The sequence below is a fragment of the Pleurodeles waltl genome, chromosome 1_2 (genome assembly GCF_031143425.1).
Source record: "Pleurodeles waltl isolate 20211129_DDA chromosome 1_2, aPleWal1.hap1.20221129, whole genome shotgun sequence".
Classification (NCBI taxonomy): domain Eukaryota; kingdom Metazoa; phylum Chordata; class Amphibia; order Caudata; family Salamandridae; genus Pleurodeles; species Pleurodeles waltl.
In genome coordinates this window covers 1,159,948,117-1,159,970,341 of record NC_090437.1, presented here as the reverse complement: position 1 = coordinate 1,159,970,341, position 22,225 = coordinate 1,159,948,117, and the positions used below count along the sequence as shown (strand labels likewise).

The 22,225-nt window shown below is 43.8% G+C and overlaps 1 protein-coding gene across 2 annotated transcripts in view; it reads right to left on the bottom strand.

Annotated features, from left to right (window-relative positions):
• Window positions 1-22,225, bottom strand: part of STK32B (serine/threonine kinase 32B) — a 1,635,948-nt gene that overhangs the window by 923,065 nt on the left and 690,658 nt on the right. For both annotated transcript variants that reach the window (XM_069202951.1, XM_069202961.1), the window contains one exon: window positions 17,285-17,458. In XM_069202951.1, the coding sequence (XP_069059052.1) occupies window positions 17,285-17,458 (174 nt within the window). The remainder of the gene's footprint in view (window positions 1-17,284; window positions 17,459-22,225) is intronic.

Genomic DNA, 22,225 nt, shown 5'->3' with positions numbered 1-22,225 from the left:
ATTGCACATTAAGGGGCATATTTAAGAAAAGTGGCACTGCACACAGTGCAACCCCACTTTTCTTGCAGGCTTTACTGCCCTCCTACCGCTACCATGTGTGCGACGTATTTATAATACGGTGCACCATGGCGCAGGGTAGGGGCAATAGCATCATTTTTTATGATGCTATTCATGTACTCTGCAGGAGTAGTGCCAAAATGTTGGCGCTACTCCTGCAGATTACATAGGGACCCATTGTAAACAATCGTGTTGCCCCCTTTTAATGCCTGCTCTGAGTAGATGTTCAAAGTGCCAAAAAAAATGATGCAAAGAAATCTGTTAGATTCCCTTGCGCCATTTTTCTGCGCCCCCCCCCCCCCCGAATGTGAGAACGCCCTCTTTGCATACATTATGCCTGGTGCAGGCATACTGTAATGCAAAGGGTTACAAAGTGGCGCAATGCAAGCATTGCACCACTTTGTAAATATGGTACAGGGATTTTGGCCTTGATGTGTCACATTGGCATTCAAAAAAATGATGCTAATTTGGTGCAAGGAGGCCCTACGGGCTCTTAAATATGCCCCTAAGATTTTCTCTATTTACTTCAATACTACAAAATTGTATTTTGTAAGTTTGCGCAGTTTTGGCGTAAAAAAAGCGGCGCAAATGCGGCGCTAAAAAAGTATAAATATGGGCCTCAGTTTGTCCGCAATCCCGGGGTGGGTTATCAGGACTGTAAGCTAGAGCTAATAGAAGCTGCACATGGAGCTTTGGCATCTGCGCATGCTGATGTGGTAGCAACAGTTTATTTACTTCAGAAGCACTACTGGTAGCATGGTCTGCACAAACAGATGAAACAATATGTCCTTAGCTGTGACATTTGCCATAAAATGAAGCGTTCCACCACTGCAAGTTCACCACAGACACCCCTCTCAGTTTCTAATAAACCCCTCCAGTGTGTATATTTAGACCATTGTGTTCTATTGGGGCTTTTAAATTCATTCTTATAGCCATAGATTCCTGTTCTAGATTTCTATGGGTGTTGCCACAGAGATCGCTGACACTTGAACTGTTATCGAAGATTAGTAAGACTTTGTGGGAACATATGAATTAGCAGAATTCCACTCAGACCAGGGTTCTGTGTTTGCCTCTAAAGCTTGCAGGAATACCATCGGAACCCAGAGTGTTGCTGTACATTGCTTTTCTCCTCATCATCCTGAGGGAAATACGATAGTCGAGATGATAGAATCGTTAATTACAGCAGTATTACCAGCTAGATCATTAGGTTCAGGTCGTAGTTGATTCCATCAGTTGTATGGAGTTAAGAGAGCTTTAAATGGTCTGCCCAGAAGATCCTTGGGAGGTTAGAACACATATGAGGTCCTATTCAGCATACAGATGTATGTTCCAGATCTTGATAACCCTGGCACAGTGGCCTTTTGACATAAATGAACATTTTGCTGTTCTACAGTAATTCCGAGACATATGTGACGAGCACTCAATAAATTTCTAAATGTTCTGCCACTGATGGAGTGAAGGAGCAAGCAGCAACTCCCAGCTGGATTCCAAAGGTTGGGAATCTAGCATGCAAGAAGATTGTCAACAAAAAATAATTCGGACCATCATACTGATCACTGGTACCGGTCCTAGGCATTCAAGGTACAAGAAATGTGATTGTGCCCCCACTTACTGGTTGTAAAGATAGTCCTAAAAAGTAGGCCACGAAGGCTCCTGAGTAGTTACCTGCCTCCTCTTAATACTCTGCAAGAAATCCTTCTCCAAGAATTATGTAACAAAAGTAATGCTTCTTCTTGTCTGAGAACTGATTACAGATGCTGAATGACCATTGTTCCCTGTTACTACTGCTACTACAGAATGAACTCCAGATGCGAGCTTACAGTCTTCAACTGCTGTTTCCAAAAATGAAATTGTGTATTACCAACCAGCTTTGGAAGTGACTTCACTTCACCATGTGAGGTCTCTGTTTTTGCACAAACTGCCTCTGGTTACTTTATCAATATTGATGATTTTCCTTCAAATTCTTCACACAATTCTGTGCATGGAGTACATGCCTTTCTTGTTTGGCAGATAAAGACTTAACTGGTTGTACCTTGGTCCTTTGTTTGGAATACTATTGCTGTGATTTTTCTCTTTGTTTGGATTGGATTTTTCACAATATTTTTCAGGAATGTGAATGGACATTATCTCCCAGAACGCAGTGCTCCTGAACTGGTAGCCGAGGTGCTGAAGCTTCATTCTTACTCGCATAGGGGGCAAAGAGACCTGTCCCTTGTGAACATTTCTGCATTTCCAATCTCTGATGGAATTATTTGGCCCTACTAACACTCTGCAAATACTGTACATCTTAACCCCTTCGCTGCCAGACCTTTTCCCCCCTAAGGTAAAAGGCCTTTTTTTGGCTATTTGGAGCAGTTCGCACTTAGGGCCTCATAACTTTTTATCCACATAAGCTACCCACACCAAATTTGCGTCCTTTTTTTCCAACATCCAAGGGATTCTAGAGGTACCTGGAGTTTGTGGGTTCCCCTGAAGGAGACCAATAAATTAGCCAAAATACAGCAAAGATTTCATTTTTTTTTTTTTTTAATTGGAAAAAAGGGCTGCAGAAGAAGGCTTGTGGTTTTTCCCTGAAAATGACATCAACAAAGGGTATGCGGTGCTAAAATTATCAGCTTGCTAGTTTTCAGGAACAGGCAGACTTAAATCAGAAAACATAATTTTTCAATACAATGTTGGCATTTTACTGGGACATACCCCATTTTTACTATTTTTTGTGCTTTCAGCCTCATTCCACTTAGTGACGGAAATGGGTGTGAAACCAAGGCTGGATCCAAGGAAACTAAACATTTCTGAAAAGTACATAATATTCTGAATTCAGCAAGGGGTCATTTGTGTAGATCCTACAAGGTTTTCCTACAGAAAATAACAGCTGAAATTAAACAAATATTGAAATTGAGGTAGCATTTTTCTCAATGTTTTACTATGTAACTTTTCCCTGCAATGTCAGATTTTTTAAAGCAATATACCGTTACATCTGCTGGACTCTTCTAGTTGCGGGGATATATAGGGCTTGTAGGTTCATCAAGAACCCTAGGTACCCAGAGCCAATAAATGAGCTGCATAAGGTGTTGATAAGCAGTGGTTATTTGCACATCTCTGAATTCCGGGGTGCACATACTAGCATGTGAATTACAGGGCATTTCTCAAAGAGATGTCTTTTTAACACACTGTCTTACATTTGGAATGAAAAAAATGTAGAGAAAGACAGGGAGCAATAACACTTGTTCTGCTATTCTGTGTTCCCCCAAGCCTCCCGATAAAAATGGTACCTTACTTTTGTGGGTATGCCTAATGCCTGCAACAGGAAACACAACATAGACACATCACATTTTTACACTGAAATCTGACGTGTTTTTGGGAAAGTGCCTAGCTATGGATTTTGGCCTCTAGCTCAGCCGGCACGTAGGAAAACCTACCAAACCTGTGTATTTTTTTAAACTAGACACCTAGGGGAATCACAGATGGGGTGACTTGTGGGGCTCTCACCAGGTACTGTTACCCAGAACCCTTTGCAAACATCAACATTTGGCCAACAAAACAATTTTCCCCCACATTTCGGTGACAGAAAGTTCTGGAATCTGAGAGGAGCCACAGATATCCTTCCACCCAATGTTCCCCCAAGTCTCCCAATAAAAATAGTACCTCACTTGTGTGGGTAGGCCTAGCGCCCGTGACAGGAAATGCCCCAAAACACAACATGGACACATCACATTTTCCCAAAGAAAACAGAGCTGTTTTTTGCAAAGTGCCAAGCTGTACGTTTTGGCCTCTAGCTCAGCCGGCACCTAGGGAAACCTACCAAACCTGTGCATGTTTGAAATCTAGACACCTAGGGGAATGCAGGATGGGGAGACTTATGGGGCTCTCACGAGGTTCTGTTACCCATAATCCTTTGCAAACCTCAAAATTTGGCTAAAATACAATTTTCCCTCACATTTCAGTGACAGAAAGTTCTGGAATCAGAGAGGAGCCACAAATTTCCTTCCACCCAGCATTTCCCAAGTCTCCCGATAAAAATGGTACCTCACTTGTGTGGGTAGGCCTAGAGCCCGCAAAAGGAAATGCCCCAAAACACTATGTGGATACATCCGAATGAACAAATACTAAACTACCTGTTTTTACAGGGGGGACCTGCATTTTTTATCCTGGGCTCAGCAGCCATATAGGGAAACCTACCAAACCCAAACATTTCTGAAAACTAGACACCCAAGGGAATCCAGGGAGGTGTGACTTGCGTGGATCCCCCAATGTTTTCTTACCCAGAATCCTCAGCAAACCTCAAATTTAGCTAAAAAAAAAAATTGTTCCCACATTTCCGTGTGGGATCACCACACTGGGACAAATTTCCTACCAACCAACTCAGTCTCCCGGTAAAAATGATACCTCACTCAATGATACCTCTGTGTAGGTGGTGCCTGTGACAGGGAAGAGCCAAAAACATGTCGAAATTGAGGGGGAATGAAAGTGGGTCCAAAAGGGCAGTTTGGAAAAAAACAATGTTAGGCTGACAAATGGGGCAGAATTTTTGCCGATTCTGGAAGGTTCCATCACAAAAATGTGGGAAAAATGTATGATTTCCAGAAATGTTGGTGGTTTGCAGGGCATTGTGGGTAAGAAAATGGTGCGGGGTGAATGTGAAGCACACCATCCTGGAATCACCAAGATGTTTAGTTTTCAGAGGTGTCTAGGTCATGTGGATTTTTCTACATGGCAATGTCCCAAAGTCCAAAAAGTGGAGCCCTCACCATTCCAAGTGGGATGATTTTGAGAGTTAGCCAAGCTCTCATTGCCCAAATGTAAAACCAAAACCCAAAATAATCAAATGTCCTTTTGCTTGCCGTGGGATAAGATGTGTTAGTGTGCCGGGGAGAGCTGAATGACTATTACCCCCTTCAGTTGGGGTTGGGGCATAACCAGGCCCATACTGGTTGGTAGCCACCACCCCACTATTTTTTTATTTTTTATTCCCTGTCCCATCTGCCCACTGGTGGGCAGAACAACTTTGGCCCCATTTATTTGGGGTGGGGGTTTGGCCATACCCCCACCCTCTTATTTTGAAAAAGAAATCTTCCCGGGTCTCCGGTGGGCTTTTTGCCCCCCTTGGGGGCAGATAGGCCTTCCAAAAAAAAGCTGATCAGCCTCAAAGGGGGCAGACAATGCTAACAGTAATGTGCCTCCAGGGGGAGCGACCCTTGCCCAAGGGGCTGCCCCAAAACAAAACACACACATACACACACACCAATCCCTGGTGCCTAAGTGGTTTCTGCCCCCACCCCCGGGGGCAGATTGGCCTAATAAGAATAGGCCGATCTTCCCCCAATGGGGGCAGAAATGCCCTAAATACAATTGTTCCCCAGGGGAGCGACCCTTGCCTAAGGGATCACTCCCCATATATAAAATAATACAGTAAACAAAAAAAATATATATCCCTGGCGTCTAGGGGTTTCTGCCCCTCCGGGGGCAGATTGGCCTAATTACAATAGGACCCTTGCCTAAGGGGTCGCTCCCCTCCTGCACAAATAAAATAATAATACATAATCCCTGGTGTCTAGAGGTTTCTAACAATAGGCCGATCTGCCCCCAGGGGGGCAGAAAAGGCCTTAAAAATAATTGCACCCCTAGGGAATGATCCTTGCCCAAGGGGCTGCTCCCCTTATTGAAAGATATATATTTTTTAACTCCCTGGTGTCTAGTGGCCATTTCTGCTGCCCGATCGCATCACGATCAGGCAGCAGAAATGCTGAGAGACATGAAAGGAAAGGTCTTCCCTTTCCTTTCATGCCTCTCTCGCCCCAGCTCCCTGTCGGAAGAGAAATGCTTTTGCATTTCTCTTCTGGGATCGTGCTGGAAGCATGCTTCCAGTGCGATCGGAGGTGACCTCTGATGAAGTCACCACATGATTTGCGCGCTGATGTCATCAGACATCACTGGGGGGCACAGGGGGGTTGGGGTGGAAGGGGAAGCAATTCCCCTTCCATCCCTGCCCTTGGGGGGGTGGGTGGTTGGCCCATGAGGGGAGCGCTAGCACTCCCCCCGAGGGCCTGGTGCAGGTTGAGCTGGTCTCGTCCCTGGCACACGGGAACCATGTGAGAGGATGAGACCAGCTCGTACCAGGCACCATACGAGTTAAAAATATTGAATGATTTGATTGTCCCTGAATTGATCTCTGATGAATGGGATGTGACAACTGTGAGACGTATGCTGTCCGAATTGGAAAGCTATTATGTGTTTGAAATTAAAGATTTATAATTGAATTCTGCTTATTACAGTGAAATGTTTTGTTATTACCATTATGCTCACCACTATTTTCACAAGCCTAGTTCTCCCCGTGCAGTTTTATATTTTTTTCAATCTTTTTATTGGAAGTAAAAAGAAAAACAACATAATACAAAAGCATAGTGAGTAGCATCAATACACAATCAAAGTTACTTTCCCCAATATGCTCCTGACCCACCTGCCCAGCCCGCAATCAAGTTACACAATAGCCTCAGCAACTGCTTGTCTCTGACTATGAGCATCAGCTCCCATAAGTCCAGGAGGAGTGCACAGCTCCCTGCGGTGGTCGTTCCACTTCCCCCAGATTTTAGCCCATTTAGCCAGACAGCCCCTACCTCCATATACCGCCCTCTCTGCTAGCATGCACCAGTCTAAGTCCAGCTTCCAATCGCCAAGTGTTGGTGGTTGTTCAGCCTTCCAAGCACAAACAATTTTGCGTTTGGCCACCGTTAACCCAAAAATCATCCAGATCTGATCCATGTGGGTGAGGTCAGTTTCCTCCCATATGTTTAACAAACACCACTTTGGAGAAAGTTTCACATTGCTACCACACACATTTCTTAAACAAGTCACCACTGAATCCCAGTATCTCTGTATGGCTGGGCAGCTCCAAATCATGTGATTAAATGCACCTGTTTGCTCACATTGTAGTAGACAGCATGACGTAGCTTCTCTGTGCATCTTCACAAGGGTAGTACAAGCATAGTAGCACCTGTGGAGGAACTTCAATTGTATTACAGTGCGTGTGGCCACCTCCAGCGGGAACACCAAGGCCTCTATCCACTCTTCATCCTCCAATCCCCCAAGTTCTTGCACCCAATGTTCCGTGCGGCTCACTAGGGTGTTGGGTGAGTTGTTAATGAGCTTGCGATATGTGAGGGAAACTGTTTTCTTGGGCAGATATTCAATCAGTAATCTATTGTCAAGTGGGGAGGATTCGGGGAGTTCCTCTTCTTTTGACAATGCATGACATAGTGAGTGGTGGATCTGGAGATACTGATAGTGCTCAGTAGGTGCCAGCTGGTATTCGACATGCAAATCTGTGAATGGAATAACCCCACCTCTGCCACAGGTCACCCACCCTTGTGATTCCAATGAGATCCAACTTAAAGAAACCCGGTTGAGTACCAAGAGTTCCCAGTCACGCCTTGTCCCATAGGAGAGTACCATGAGTGATCCTATTTCACCAACCGAAGGAGTACAATGTGTCATGCCAAAGTGCGAGAGTAACTGTTGTGGGGGCGGGAAAGGATGTTCAAGGGTTTGCTCCATATAGTGCCCTGAGGTAGCCTTCCGGCTGTATGGCATACTGGTCGGTACAGTAGGCCGACTCCAAGTTCGGAAGAAGAACCCAACGATTTATGGCTATGAGCTGCAGCGCCAAGTAATAATTCTGTATATCCAGCAGTGCAATGCCACTATCGAACCAGATCCACTGGTCCGAATGGATCAATGATTTGATCACTCGCACCAATCTGGAGGCCAATAGCTTCACTAGGGTCTTTACCTCTCCATTGAGAAGGAAAAAAGGTCTGTAAGAGGCACAGGCTTCTGGTGATTTACCCTCCTTGGGTTTGACAACAATACTGGCCAGTCTCGGATCTCTGGGTAGGGAGAACTTTTCATGGCTCTCGAGAAACATCTCAAGGAGGTGAGGGACAATCATGGATGTTGTGAGCTTATAAAGCTTGATAGGGGGGCCATTCGGACTCATCGCCTTACCATAAGACAAGTCTTGAATCGCCTGCACTATCTGGTCTTCCGTAGTTTCTTGGTCTAGTAATGTTTTGTCTGATTGGGAAAGGGTGGGGAGATTATTCAGACAACAATTCCTGTCACTATCAGCAATAGCCATGAGCATGGGTGAGTACAGCTGTGCATAATAAGCTGCAAAGGTGTACGCTATCTCTCGTCTACCCCACACCATCAAGCCAGGCCAGTAATTTTCTAGCCCTGTTACTCACCTCATTTGCGTGGTGTTGTGTGGCGAGATAGTGGGTTTTAACTACTTCCAACGCAACATCCTTGATGCCCATCCCCTGGATCTGAGTGTAGGAGCATCGACTCCAGCTCTTGGATTCCCCGCTTTAAAGCCTCCATACATGCCCATGTTTCCTTTCTTGTGCCGCAAAATCAAGGAGATGCCTGAACCCTTTATGACAGCCTCCCAGGCCCCCCACAGGGTCTGTGCTGACTCCACAGAACCTACATTGTCCTGGAAGTATTACTATGTTGCTGTGCTGAGGTCAATTTGTATATGAAGTATCTTGAGATACCATGGGCTAATTACCAGACATCTCTAGTCATCGTGGAGTGGGTTGCTGTATATCGCCAGACTGGGGAGTGACCAAATATCCCCATAGCAAGATGTCAGACTCCCCAAAAGTGGGGGAGCAGATGATGCAGGATAAGGATATAAGTGATTTGTGAAAGGCTGCTGTGGGCACCTGAGTGAATGTGTATTGCTGCTCCATAGGGTTACAGGCCCTTCAGTTGCCTACAAGTCCCAGGACTGTCAAAATATAAGCCAAAGAATAACGAGTCAAGGAAGTGTTTCGAGCGGGCCACCGATCTTTAATCTCACAATGGGCCGCATTGAAATCTCCACCCACTACTAGTTCACCGTCCAGGTGTGAGGACCCAACAACTCTGCCTAATTTGTCAACATCCTCAGCAGCACTGTTTTAATCTTTTGCGTGTAGAACCACTGGGTTGCTTGTAATGTCTTTGTACTGTCTGCATTTCAGGATAGATATTGTCAATGTTTGATATGCACTTGATGTTACCAATGCTTGTTCTGCTATATAGTTGTTTTCACCAATGCTTGTTGAACACATGTGACTGTGTCAAGTCCTCGTGCTTCTAATTGTGTCAGGTTCACATGTTTATTGTTTGCCAGGCAACCACACCGCCCCCAAGGTCTCCAGGGAGTCACTGCATCCTGTTTTCAAATACATGAGTCATTCTGGCTATAAATACTCTTGCTGTGCACATGACTCTGCTTGACTTTCTTCCTGTCTAGCAAGGAAAGCCCTCTGCACTCTGGAATTCCCTCCAGGCCTCAGCCGGTGCCCTCTTGACCCGGCTGGCAGCAAACAGCCTCAGCAGAGAACTTCTGGAAAGAACATACTTCTGTCAGCTACGTGAAGCATGCTGTCTGGAATCTGTTTGTGTAGAATTTTATTATGGTTGCTTTGTTTTTTGGTGAAGCTGAAAACTGAGACTGATTGCACTCTAGCCTTCTTGAGACTTTGAAAAGCCTCTTCTAAGGACACAGACATGAGTTGTGAGTGGGTCCTTGATGAGGGTTGAATAACAGATGTACCGTGGGGGCCTTGACAACTTTCATTTTGTAACTGAGAACTTCACTATCCTCCTCTTGTTTCTTTTTGTACTAATAGTGATTGTGCAATTCAGTGCTAGGATTATTTAATGTGTGAGTTTACTTGCTTTTGGTATTGCAATTCATTTTATGTTAATAGTGATTATGCAATTCAATGGTAGGAATAGTCTAAATGTGAGTTTTCTTGCTTTTGGTATTGTAACTTTTATATTTTAGTTTTACCATAGAAAACCTAATATGAAAGTGCAGATCCATGAAAGTGACTTACAGAACTTTCTAATTTGTCTAGAGTCATTCAGATTTCATCACCTTTGGGACAGGTTTCTGAGATAACCAAATTAGACGAATCAAATTAGATCAGTGCATGAATTTTTAAATGCTGTTTAATGAGACCAGTGCATGCTTTATTGAATGTTGTGAAACAGTCTCTTAATAGCACATAGCTTCACCATTACCATAATTCATCACAGAAAGGCAACTTACAGGGGCTCCTCTGACAGTCCTCCATAACCCGAAGAACTGTATCTGGCTGGACCTGGTGAAAAGGAATGCAGTGTTTCTTTCTCTCTTTTTCCAAATCCCCTTCCCTTTTGGGGCACCTGCCTGGGCTCCTGGTGCAATCAGCAGCAGCGAGAGGTGCGTCAGGTGGTCGGGAGAACAGTCATCGCCCCGGCAGACAGCCTGGTTTTCAGGTGAGTGCCCGTGCCCTAACACCAGGAGATAGAAGATCACTAAGCTCAGTGAAGGCTGCATCGTGTAGCCAAGGAGGAATGTATTCTGAGATGATGTTGATTGTGGTGTTCTCCTACCTACCACAGAGTGCTGCATATCTCCTGTATCGATCTACCCAGATGTTCTAGACCATGAAAGGGAGGGATTTACGCACCGGCACCCACTCCCCTGTAGATCCGGAAGTCAACCCGCATGCACCATCATTTTAAATCCCCAGCAGTCCAGAGCTCCATAAGTGTTGCCCTGAAGGTGCGTCTCTTGGAGGATAACGATGTCGGGAGCTTGCTGCTTAAGATGTTGTAGTTCTACCCCTCTCTTAAATTTGTCTCCAAGATCACTGATGTTCCAGGACAATATTTTGATGGCTGGAGGTGTCAGAGCCAGACAAGTAGGTGTGTTAGGCTACTGATGTAAGCAGAGCAACAACAATGTGGAGGATTGAGGGAAGGAGCCATAGCTGTATCAATCCCAGTGTGCTGCACATTAAACATAAAACAATTTCATAATAGACAAACTCAAACAAGAACCTAACAATTCCCCTCTCCCTGCCTCCCTGCACGATGGACCTAAAACTGCCCATGTCCCCACACCTGAAGAGTGCCTGTGACCCCCATAGAACATATTTAATTAGAGGTGGCTGGAGCCAAAACCAAAATGTCCCCTGTTCACCTCCCCAAGAAAGGAAAGTTGTTACTATATCCATGCTGGTCCACTCACCCTGTCAGTAATATCCAGTCAGACAGTATACAGGAGGAGGTAGCATCTCCAAAGAGCAAATGGAGTTGCCATCATTTCCTAGTTATGTCGAACATCCTCCAACAGTTAGAAGTTGCCTTAAAGGCAGTCACTGAATCTCAACCACTTGCAGGTGCCTTAAGTCTTGTCCACTCTTGGGGAAGTGCTTCCATCTCGCTGACTCCCGCCGTCAGTCCGCTGCTACAATTCAGCAACTTCCAGATGCCACTGCCTAGGGTGTGACTGACATGCTGATCTTCTCACTTTCTTCCATCCCTCAATCCAATTCCAAACCTCTTGTTGCATTGTGAAGTACCACGTATTCCCCTCAGCAACCACCAGCAGTTTATCTGGGAAGATCTTTTAGTATCTTATTTCACACTTTCTCAAGGCTCTCTTAACCTCTAGAAAGCTGGTGGTGTTTTTGGAGCGTGAAATCTGGAATAAAGGTGATGGCTGTATTCTCTCAGGTGACTGGAGGGGTGCTGTGCACTGTACATTAAATGGCATAGTCGACTCAGAAACGGAAGATTCTGGCTATGATCGGATGAGGGTGTGCCCCTGGACATGGGGGCCCTCCAGGGAAATGATGTGCTTGCTCCACTGAGAAGTAATCGTAGAGGCCAAGCAATTGCAGCTGTTTCAGGATGAGGTCCTAAACAAACAAGCCTACCACTGGCCCATTTGAGCATTCAGGCACTCCAATAATATGAATATTCTTACGTCTCAACCAACCTTCATAGTCCTTCAATTTAGACTGCAGAGTCTTGGCTGCGGCCTGCAGCTGGTCAACCTAAGTTTACAGCGTTGCTGTGTCAACCTTGAGGGTGGCAGTAGAGTCTTCCACTTCCTTCACATGGATACTCATTTTACACAGGTCAGCTCTCACTAGGGCAACTTCCATTGATACAGAGTCAATTCTGTCCTCCAAGGAGGTACGGACCCACTGTATTGCCTTCATAATGTCATGAAGTGTGAGCGATTCTGCCTCTGGGAATGGTAGATCCAGTGGTACTGTACTTTGCTCTGGGGCCACTCCTGCCACAGGTGCCTTCTCCGGAACTACATATTTGTCAAGCTTGGTATGATGGCCATTGCACACACCCTTACCTCCCATCATAATGAAGGACAGTGTCCACGACATGTTGGTGATTAATCAGTGTTGACAGGTAGAATCAGCGGGGGCAGAGGTGGCTGCCACAGTACTGAGTGCCACCAGCACAGGGGGTTCAAAGGCATACCCGGCAGCCTGATGGGTTTCCCACTGCTCACCCCTCTGTCTGAAGCAGGAGCCAGGGACCAGTGTCTTGGCAAAACAGTTCAGTGGTCACAGGAGCAGGCACAGTCCTCAGGTTGCCAACACACCAATTGAGGAGGGCTAAGAATTGTAGGCATGTGCCTGCAGAGGGGTCCTTGTGCTTTGGACAAGCCGCAAACAGTACAATGTCCAAGAGATCTTCAGGCCACAGGTGGAGCAAGGCAGAGAAATGGCAGGTCCCACACAATATGGATTTCACCCTGAACAGTCTTCCAGCCCAGGGCCATAATAGTGGTAAAGTAGGAACCAGTCTAGTGAGCAGGCATTTTACAGTGCAGGCCTGGTGGGGAGTATGGGTAAGATCACTGTTGGATGCCTAGATTAGACAGCTTGGGCCTCTTCAGTACAATACAGAAGAGAGTGCACCCAGCAGCACTCATGATGGCCTCTGCTTCAATGAGGACCGCAGCTCTTCCACATGTGGGCTGCCAGTCACTGCTAGAAAGCAGCCTCCACCAGCCATGAGAACAAGGGGGGGAGGATGAGGCCAATAGACAGAGTTCACCACCACAGCCGGCCCCATTGGCTAGAGTGCCTCGCTCAGCACAGGGGTGGCGTCATGCTGAAATGCTCCCAAGTTTCAAGCCATCACTAGGGTCTCAGATGCTCCTAACTGGGACGGCATTCACTCTCTGCTGTGCATTACCAGCAAGTGTCAATCACTGGAGGAATAGCACAACATGCTCCTCCCAGCCACCGTAGCTGCATTTGTGGCCAAAAGCACTGGCCTCTAACCGGTCTTCCTCAAGGGGGCAATGTTCAGGAGAGCGAGACTGCCCAACACGCTTCCTAGGCTGTACAGGGCTCAGTCGTTAAGTCCACAGAGCCCCAGGATGGATGATTGCCTGGATATAAGGGGGATAAGGTGAACAAAGGGCAAGAGCCAAGTTAGAGTGTGGCCATCTTCATTGGTGGTTGGCCACATACCCCACTTTTTAATGACACACAATGGGAACATTGCCCAACACCACTAGTAGATGGTTCAAAAACATACATGAGAAAGTTTGCATATTTTTCAGGACATAATCGCTTGGACCTGACTTCCTATTATTATAAACATACCCATTAACCAGTAAAAAAGAACATGCTTACATAAACTATGTTGTTTTTTGGAAGAGTAATATTTCTTTGCAACCAAATTTGGGAACATGTAAATGACAAGTACAGGGTACAGATGCTTTATTTAGGGCATGCCTAATACCACAGCAAATGATTTTGCTGACCAATGCAGTGCAACAAACAACAAACATGGGATTGGCTAAAATTAAGGACATGACCATGCCTAGTATTCCCTCTACTGCATATTTTGAAAATTGGCAACACTTTGCAAACTATTCTGCAGATGAGTTAAATTACATGATACAGAATGGCACAAATAATTCTTCACTTTCAGATCCAGACCAGTGATTAGTCTGGCCATTAGACACAAATGGTTATCATGTGCTTTAGTCAAACTCCACTTTGGGTTTTTAAGCTAGCAGACCAGATCCCTCAATGCTTGCAGTCACAACATTCAGGGGTAGTGACCACTCACAGTGTGGGGAAATTGTGTCAACAATGGTTACAACATTTAACACTGGCTGCAGTGAAAGAACACTTATCTCATCTGCATTCAATATTATACAAAGTGAAATGTCTTTGTTGCAGCATGGACAGAATCAAGAGTGATCGATTATGCAATTGAGTTGGACATTACGGGATTTAAAATGAATCTCACACAATGGAAATACCTACCCACAACAGAATTGGGTTTGCAGTTTAATCTGACATGCATACAGAAGGTTATGGCAAAAGATGCAATTTACACCATGCTTATTATTCAGCTTTAAGAGAAGTTATCCTTTGCAGTAGCTGAAAAGCCAGCAGTAGTATGGCTAATTCATCGAATAATGTTGTTAACAATCTCTACATTTCAGTTCACCTCTTGTTTAAAACACTTTTAAGTGGGCAAATATGAAGCTACCGGGGATAGTTTTGTACACAAGTCCTACGATCTGCCTTGAGATTATAAGTGTTTGCGTAGGTAAACTGAATTAATCCTTAGTAGAAACTAAGGTGAGACTTTGTTTGGCCACTCATTACTTTGTAAAGAGGTCACACTGCATGGCTTGTGCAATGTGCTCATGGCAAACTTAGCATGTTATCTGAAAGGTGCACCAAGCTCCTTGATTCTTCCAGTGTTCTGAATGCTCTTAAATAGGAGTTATTAGGTCCTAAATGATCAAGGTTGTTGCAATGAAAGCAGGTGTGCCATACATGGTGGCGATCTCCAGGGTCGTAACCTGCTGTAGCAATGTGTTATTTCCGACCACACATGCAGCAGCAGAATTACAATTTAGCCTTTCATCCCTAATTTTTCCATCAATTTCAATAAGCTGAGCAGATTTAAGGCCTTATTGTTTCAGAAGGATGTTGCTTTGACATCTGATTGAGACACCTTTGATCCTAGTTGCAAGGTTTTCTGCTGAAGCAAAATACCTACTAAGTACTACCCTGCCCCAGCAATTTAGTGAACTTATTTTCTGGATTCTTTATTCCCCAAATATCTTGGAATGGTACACCTTTTTAAAGCGATTGAGTCTGGGTTTGTTAGCACATTCCAAACTGTTTTTGGAGTGATCCGTTCCTTTCTGCACTCTTTGGTTTCCAGTACTTTCAGAGGGATACCAATTGCTCTTTTCCTAGTTATTGCTGTTTTGTTTTTGATTTTTCTGCTCAGCTGTGGCTGTTCCACCACTGCGAGGCCAAATGGCAATGAATCTGCTACATGCCCTGCTGTGTCATGAATGCATGATACAGTGATTTGGAGTGTCCCACCTCCAAGAATTGAATTGAAATTGGTCCCTGTCATTTTGACCAGTTTGGCTGCAATGTATACAGCCTGTGTTCCCTGTGTGCTGTGCCTGTTTGAGTGTGCACTAGACTTGTGTCTGGCTATGCAAATAATTCAGCCTGTGGACATTAATCTGCACATGAGTTCATTGAGGATCCACCGTTATTGTTGCCACTTTGTAACCCAGTGCACCACATTATGCCTGGTGCTAGGGGGAGGGCCAAAAAAATGGCGCAAATAAATCTAAGAGATTAAAGGGAGGCTCCCATTGTTTTCATTGGGCCCCTGGGTGCTTTGCAGGATTAGCGTCAACATTTTTGACACTAATTCTGCAAAGAGCCGGACTACCGTAAAAATTATGATGCTAGAACACCTGACTACCACCATGATGTGCTGTATTTTAAATACGGCACTCACAATGTGGTGTTCAGGGGGCGCTAAGGGGTGCAAGAAAAGTGTTTCTGCACTAGGTGCAGCACCACTTTTCAGAAGTCTGCCCCTTAATTTTCTTACAAACTATGCACTGGGTTTCTCTCTCTCAATTTTGGTAATTTGGGTGGTGGGGGGGTTGGTTGAGTTTATAAACCTTTTCTTCCATAACATTTCTATGGAACTGTTGACTGCATCTCTCACTCAGACTCCTTGTTGTTTACATTTCGCTGTAAACAATTGTTTCATTTGGCGCATCGGAAGTATTAGTGCATGTTACATTGCGAACCTAGTTAGCGCAGCTACCAGATCTCTAACAACGTCATTGTGGTGCAAAAGCGTTATTTCCTTTCAGGTGTCATTACTGAGGACAAAGGAGACATTGCCTTTCAAACCTGACCAGTAGAGAGCTGAAGGCACATTGTAATCTGTAGATAAACACACAAAATAACATCTTTCTGAAATCTCTACACAATCAAAGCAAGACCTTACATAAGAACTCATTTTGTATGAACGCGCTCGTTTTAAGTCCTCATTTTAAAGACGAATGCAAATTTGTGCTAAGTGAATGCGCACAAAGACACAAATGGAGACTATTGTAAAATAGGTTGTAACATGATTAAAACACACGTGGGCTTACCGCATATCTTATTATGACCTAGTGGGTCAAAATGATTTCACATAGATTCGTACAGATTCATAGGTTACCCCTTTATACGCAATTTTATTTAACACTAACAGTGGCTTAAATAGACACACTACAGCCGTAATCTTTGAGTAAATTTGAAACAATCCCTCGAGGAAAACAATTTCTTCTCGTTGCACTGACATTGCTTGCAGACAATGGACTAATTAAAAGATAAGCCTAAAACAACCAAAAAAGCAAGTATGATTCCACATTAAAATATCTGTCGGAGTCATACTGTTCTGTGAGTCAGAAACCATTTGTATATGGCTATACCGACGTTCTGAAGATCACACACACAATATTTCTCAGCATTGGAAGAAAAATATAAAGCCAACAATTAAAAATATATTATGCTATTTTCCTTATCTGTGTTATTTATTCTGATTTCGCATTCCTGCAATGTCTAATTAACTTTCAGGACGTTTCAGTTCCTTTTTGCACTGCATGAAAATTGGGTACGAAGTGTCCCAACACAATGAATGGTGTTAGTAGTGAGAAGTCAAAACCTTTAAAAACGGAGTCCCTGAGTTACGAACACGAATGCAAATTATTATAAGACCCTGAGAGGAGATGATTCATAAATTTAGCAAGAACGTATACAGCAGAGCGGAAATGTAGATTAGAGAGGCATTTTGCTTATGCATGAGTGTGACTATGTATGAATTGTTTCTGAAGGTAACGATAAAGGAGGCCCAGCAGAATGCTACCCATGGTCAACATTTGGATTTCAAACATGGCAGGAGAAAGTAAAAGGCAAGACCATTAGTAAAGAATATATAATTTAGGACATCTACCAAATTATTTACTATCAGTTACCATACAAAAAATGGGAATGCTCATGGAGACAATGAATAAAAGACATTCGCTTACCTGTGTATTATATGACATCTTTGTAAATAGTCTAATGCAAGTGCTAGTTCACAAATATACAGCTTCACTGATTCTTCATTAAAATGCACATTCTGTTGTAAGTGATAACGTAAATCTCCCCCAAGCAGTAGGTCTACCACCATGAACATGTCCTCTTCATCTTGAAAAGAGTACCTAAAAGAAAACAGATTGGTGTATAAATGGTCAGCATGTGCCTGTAAGTGCTTACATAACCTTATGAGTGTATGATCCCCTAACAGTATTAATGAAGGGAAATAGTAATCAGTTTATTACTTGCTACATGGCCTTAAAACCATTCAAGGCTGAAAAAACACATCAACAAATTTGGATATTGGTGGGGTTTTAGCAGAGCCAAATTTCACACTGTGATAGGCTTTTTGGATTTTTACTGAAAACGCCCCAGAAATAAGATTTTTAAACTTCCTAACAATAAGGACTTTGGTGGTCATTCTGACCGCGGCGGGCGGCAGTCGCCGCCTGCCATGCGGTTACCGCCGAATGACCGCCCGCGGTCAAAAGACCGCGGCGGCCATTCCAACTTTCCCGCTGGGCCGGCGGGCGACCGGTAAAAGGCTGCCCACCGGCCCAGCAGGAAAGCCCCTGCAACGAGGAAACCGGCTCCGAATGGAGCCGGCGGAGTTGCAGGGGTGCTACGGGTGCAGTGGCACCCGTCGCGATTTTCACTGTCTGCAAAGCAGACAGTGAAAATCTGTATGGGGCCCTGTTAGGGGGCCCCTGCACTGCCCATGCCAGTGGCATGGGCAGTGCAGGGGCCCCCAGGGGCCCCACGACACCTGTTCCCGCCATCCTGCTTCTGGCGGAGAAAACCGCCAGAAACAGGCTGGCGGGAAGGGGGTCGGAATCCCCATGGCGGCGCTGCAAGCAGCGCCACCATGGAGGATTCCCTGGGCCAGGGGAAAACCGGCGGGAAACCGCCGGTTCCCTTTTTCTGACCGCGGCTTTACTGCCGCGGTCAAAATAGCCCAGGAAGCACTGCCAGCCTGTTGGCGGTGCTTCCGCTGCCCTCCGCCCTGGCGGTCAGAGACCGCCAGGGTTGGAATGAGGGCCTTTGTCCTTCTGCCAATCCAAGACAGGAAGCCATTTAGACTGCAGCCACACAAAAACCCACGAAGCAAAATTTTAGAGAGATTTGTTTTAAATAACAGTCAATCCTAGGACAAGCACACACATACATTTTGTATCTAATATACTCCTGTGTTTGCAAACATCCAACAAATTACATCAACAAATTAAAAGTAGCCAGAATTTTTTGACCTACAGCATATCCTTTTTAAAAGATACTTGCAAACAGATGGCATGACAAAAACAGCCATATGATACATTATGATACCTTGTGATGAGAACATCTGAATGAGTCAAAAAATAAAATTCCTAAATGATGTTGGCCTCCATTTAAGAGATGTGCCCTTCATTCATATCTAATTTCTCACTTTTACAAGAGATTATGAAAGTTAAAGTGAAGTTGGCTGGTACGAGGAATAAGGCTAAAATAATAATTTCAGTTATGAATTTCAGCTTTAGGCAAATAGCAAACCATATTGCAGAAAGAATAGTGACAATTTCCCACATAGATTTATGGATTACAGGATCAGTCCTGAACATATAATTTATTTGGTAAGTCCAGTACAGCATGGAGCATGGTTTCTGTGCCTGACAAGATGATGGTAGATCCATTTTATGTTCTGTTATATTAATTTGTATAGCACACTACTCACCCAAGAGAGTATCCAGGTGCTTGAGCATGTGTGTAGTTGTGTGGTCCTAAAGGTGCTTATACGGAGGGTCAAGTCTTCAGTTTCTTGTGGAAATGAAGAAGTGAGGCAGAGACTCTGAAGTGTAGAGGGAAGTCGTTCCATGTCTTCAGTGTGATATAAGAAAATGAGTCACCTCCACTTTTGATTTTGCTGATTTGGGGAGTATGGGCGAGTGAGGAAAGGCATGGGTGTCTGGTGGTTTGGTGAAAGTGTATGCAGCTGTTCAGGTATTCTGGTCGACCGAACCTCACCCCATGGACCACACAGCATCAGGAGCATCCATTGTGCATCTTTAAGCCTGTATCCCTCAGCATCAGGATAACTCCATAGAAGTCAATGGTGGTTGTCTTGAAAAGTTTAGAACTCAATCTTAAAAAGGCTTTCTAAACTATCTGTCCAAAGTTTACTTTCTATACTCCTAGACCTCTATACTGGTGGATTTAGTTACCCAAACTACAGAGTTTTCAAAAGTTTTCAAAGTTTTGACTTGCCAGTGCAGTTTTTGCACTTGATGTTAAAGTTTTTAAGGGCCATATGTACGAAAGCTTTTTCCCATAGACACAGAATGGGTAAAATCCTTTGGTACATCTGGCCCTAAAAGCTTTAAAAATGCATATCTCTGGAACCCTCTGGTGGATTTTAGTCATCAAGGACTCTAAAAATTCATAAATATATGCTCTAGTTTTATAAATTGGTGTTGTGCCTTTTCCTTGTTATGACTTTCCTAAGTTGTTCTTTGGTGATGTTAAATGCATACCACATTGTCCGTTTGCTAATCCTTGCTGTGCCATAACTACCTTGGGTTGAGCTGACGGTTAAAGTCTGACTGGACCCAAGAATACAAATGTGAGTGTGCTTCACAATAAGGTCACATCTTTACCATCTAAAACACCCATTTTCTTACACATGGTCTGCACATAACCTGTTCATTTCACAATGTGCATCATCTGCTACGAACGCCAGACGTGAAGAGTTTCATATCATGTGTCCTCTCATGAGACAACTGAATGTTAGATATGGGAATCTTCGTCCATGTAGCTGCAAATTAATGTTTGGAGGTAGTAGAGAGTAGTGCTCTTTTCTTCATACTCTCTCTTCCCACAGGATGGAGACTACCACCTAAAAATCTTGAAGAAGTTCTATTGTGTTATTTATGAGGTGGTTTCATTATGTTATTTTGTTTGCTTATTACCTCCTCTGCTTATCTTGTTATGTTGTTGACATACTATATCCCTTTGTACTATTTCTTTTTTTCGGATCTGAGTTACATCCCTTGTTTTGCTAATTATGTTTTATCTATATGTATATCTTTATCTTCATCTTCATCTCCTTTTTCTTTTTCTGTTTCTTTTTTCTTCTTCTGCATGTTACTTAATTGTATGCTAGTGTCTATTGTTATATGGCACCCTTTTTGTGTTTTTCAGTTTTTGTGGTTATTGTATTTTTTCTTCATTCTCTATAGATTGTCACCTGTGTGCTGTAATCCATTCCATCCTGTGTCAGGTATTTCTAATGTTTCATGGAATGTTTATGGACTTGGGATACAGTTACAAGACAGAAAGAACTTTCTAATTTGTCTAGATGTGATACTAAATTTGCTTTTCTGCAGGAGAAGCATTGTACTGATACTGAATCCCTTAAATAGAAAGTTTATCTGGTTGGACAGGTTTTCTTTTCTTTTGTAGTTGATGGGAAAGGTGGGGTAGCCATCCTTGCAAGTTTTATTCCTGGAGAGTGATAATGCTGGTAGATGGATCTTGGTTATTGCCATTCTTAGAAATAAGCATATTTCTTTATTCAGCGTGTAAACTCCTGTCGAACCAGACCTGAATTCTGGAATACCATCAAAATTTAACTGGCAAGTATGTCAAATGCCAGTGTCACTATGGAAGATGTTTTTAATCAATTGTTAGATCCTATCTGGTGGACCTGACCCTTTCTGAACCCACTTTTGTTGGCTTTTATAACTCTGTGCACTTGACCAATGCTAACCAGTGCTAAAGTGCTCATGCTCTCGACTTTAAACATGGGAACATTGGCTTACACTCAATTGGCACATTTATTTTATTTGTAAGTCCCTAGTAAAGTGGTACTACATGTTCACAGGGCCTGTAAATTAAATGCTTCTAGTGAGCGTGCAGCACTGAATGTGCCGCCCTTGTTAGTAGCCTTTTAAATATGTCTCAGGCATGTCATTGCAGATTGTGCGCAGAATCTTAAACTACCATTTCGACCTGGCAAAAGAAACATTTTGACAGGCCCAAGCCTTCCTTTTTTGCAACCTATATTTACATTTCTCAAAAAAAATACAGCAAGAAATTGTACAACCAGATAGGTGAACAGTTAGGTCAGTTGAAACTCCCCATAGGAGGTCCGTACAATGACAATCAAGGTTAGAGAGAAGGCGATGTAGACAAGGAGGTCAGGTCAATCTAATCCGATTATTGGTCGACAAGGCACCTCATCATTGGTATCAGTAATCATAAGGACAGTCTACCGCTTCCCAGCTCATCTGGATTAATGAAACAAAAGCCCCTTAGGGAGGTAATGATGGTCAACCAGTGCAACCAAGTAGTGGTTTCTCAAACCAAGAGGAGGGAAAGGAGAGAGTAATGTGGGAAGGTGGAAAGAAGGAGGTGGGAAGAAGGAGGGGAGCTAAAAAGAAGTGTGGCCAGGATGGTCAGGACAGGTGTCATGTCTGATATGTTTTGATTGAGGTATGTGACTGTCGCGTGGGCTCTCATTATTCTAAATGAGACTACTGGATTTCTAGGTAGCAGGATCGATAACGGTGTGGGGGACTGAGTCTGACCCACGTGTAAAGAACTCTGTCACCCTAAATCCGGTTTTTGCTCCGGCTAACTAGCAGTGCCTCATTTCTCCCCTGTGGAAGGAATGATTTGGCAGCCGAGCGCATGACATCTTCGGAACTTCTCAGGGAAGTCGTGGTTACTCAGATCCAAACCAACTCTCTTATTTCCAATATGATCTCATATACAAATGACAAAAACAGTATAAGTTTTATATAATGTTTTTAATAAAACGACTGTATTTTAGATATTAAGGCGTGAGCCGCAATAACCAGAACAATACAACACAGTAGGATTGTGATAGTTACCAGGAGAGTAAAACATAAAAACAAAGC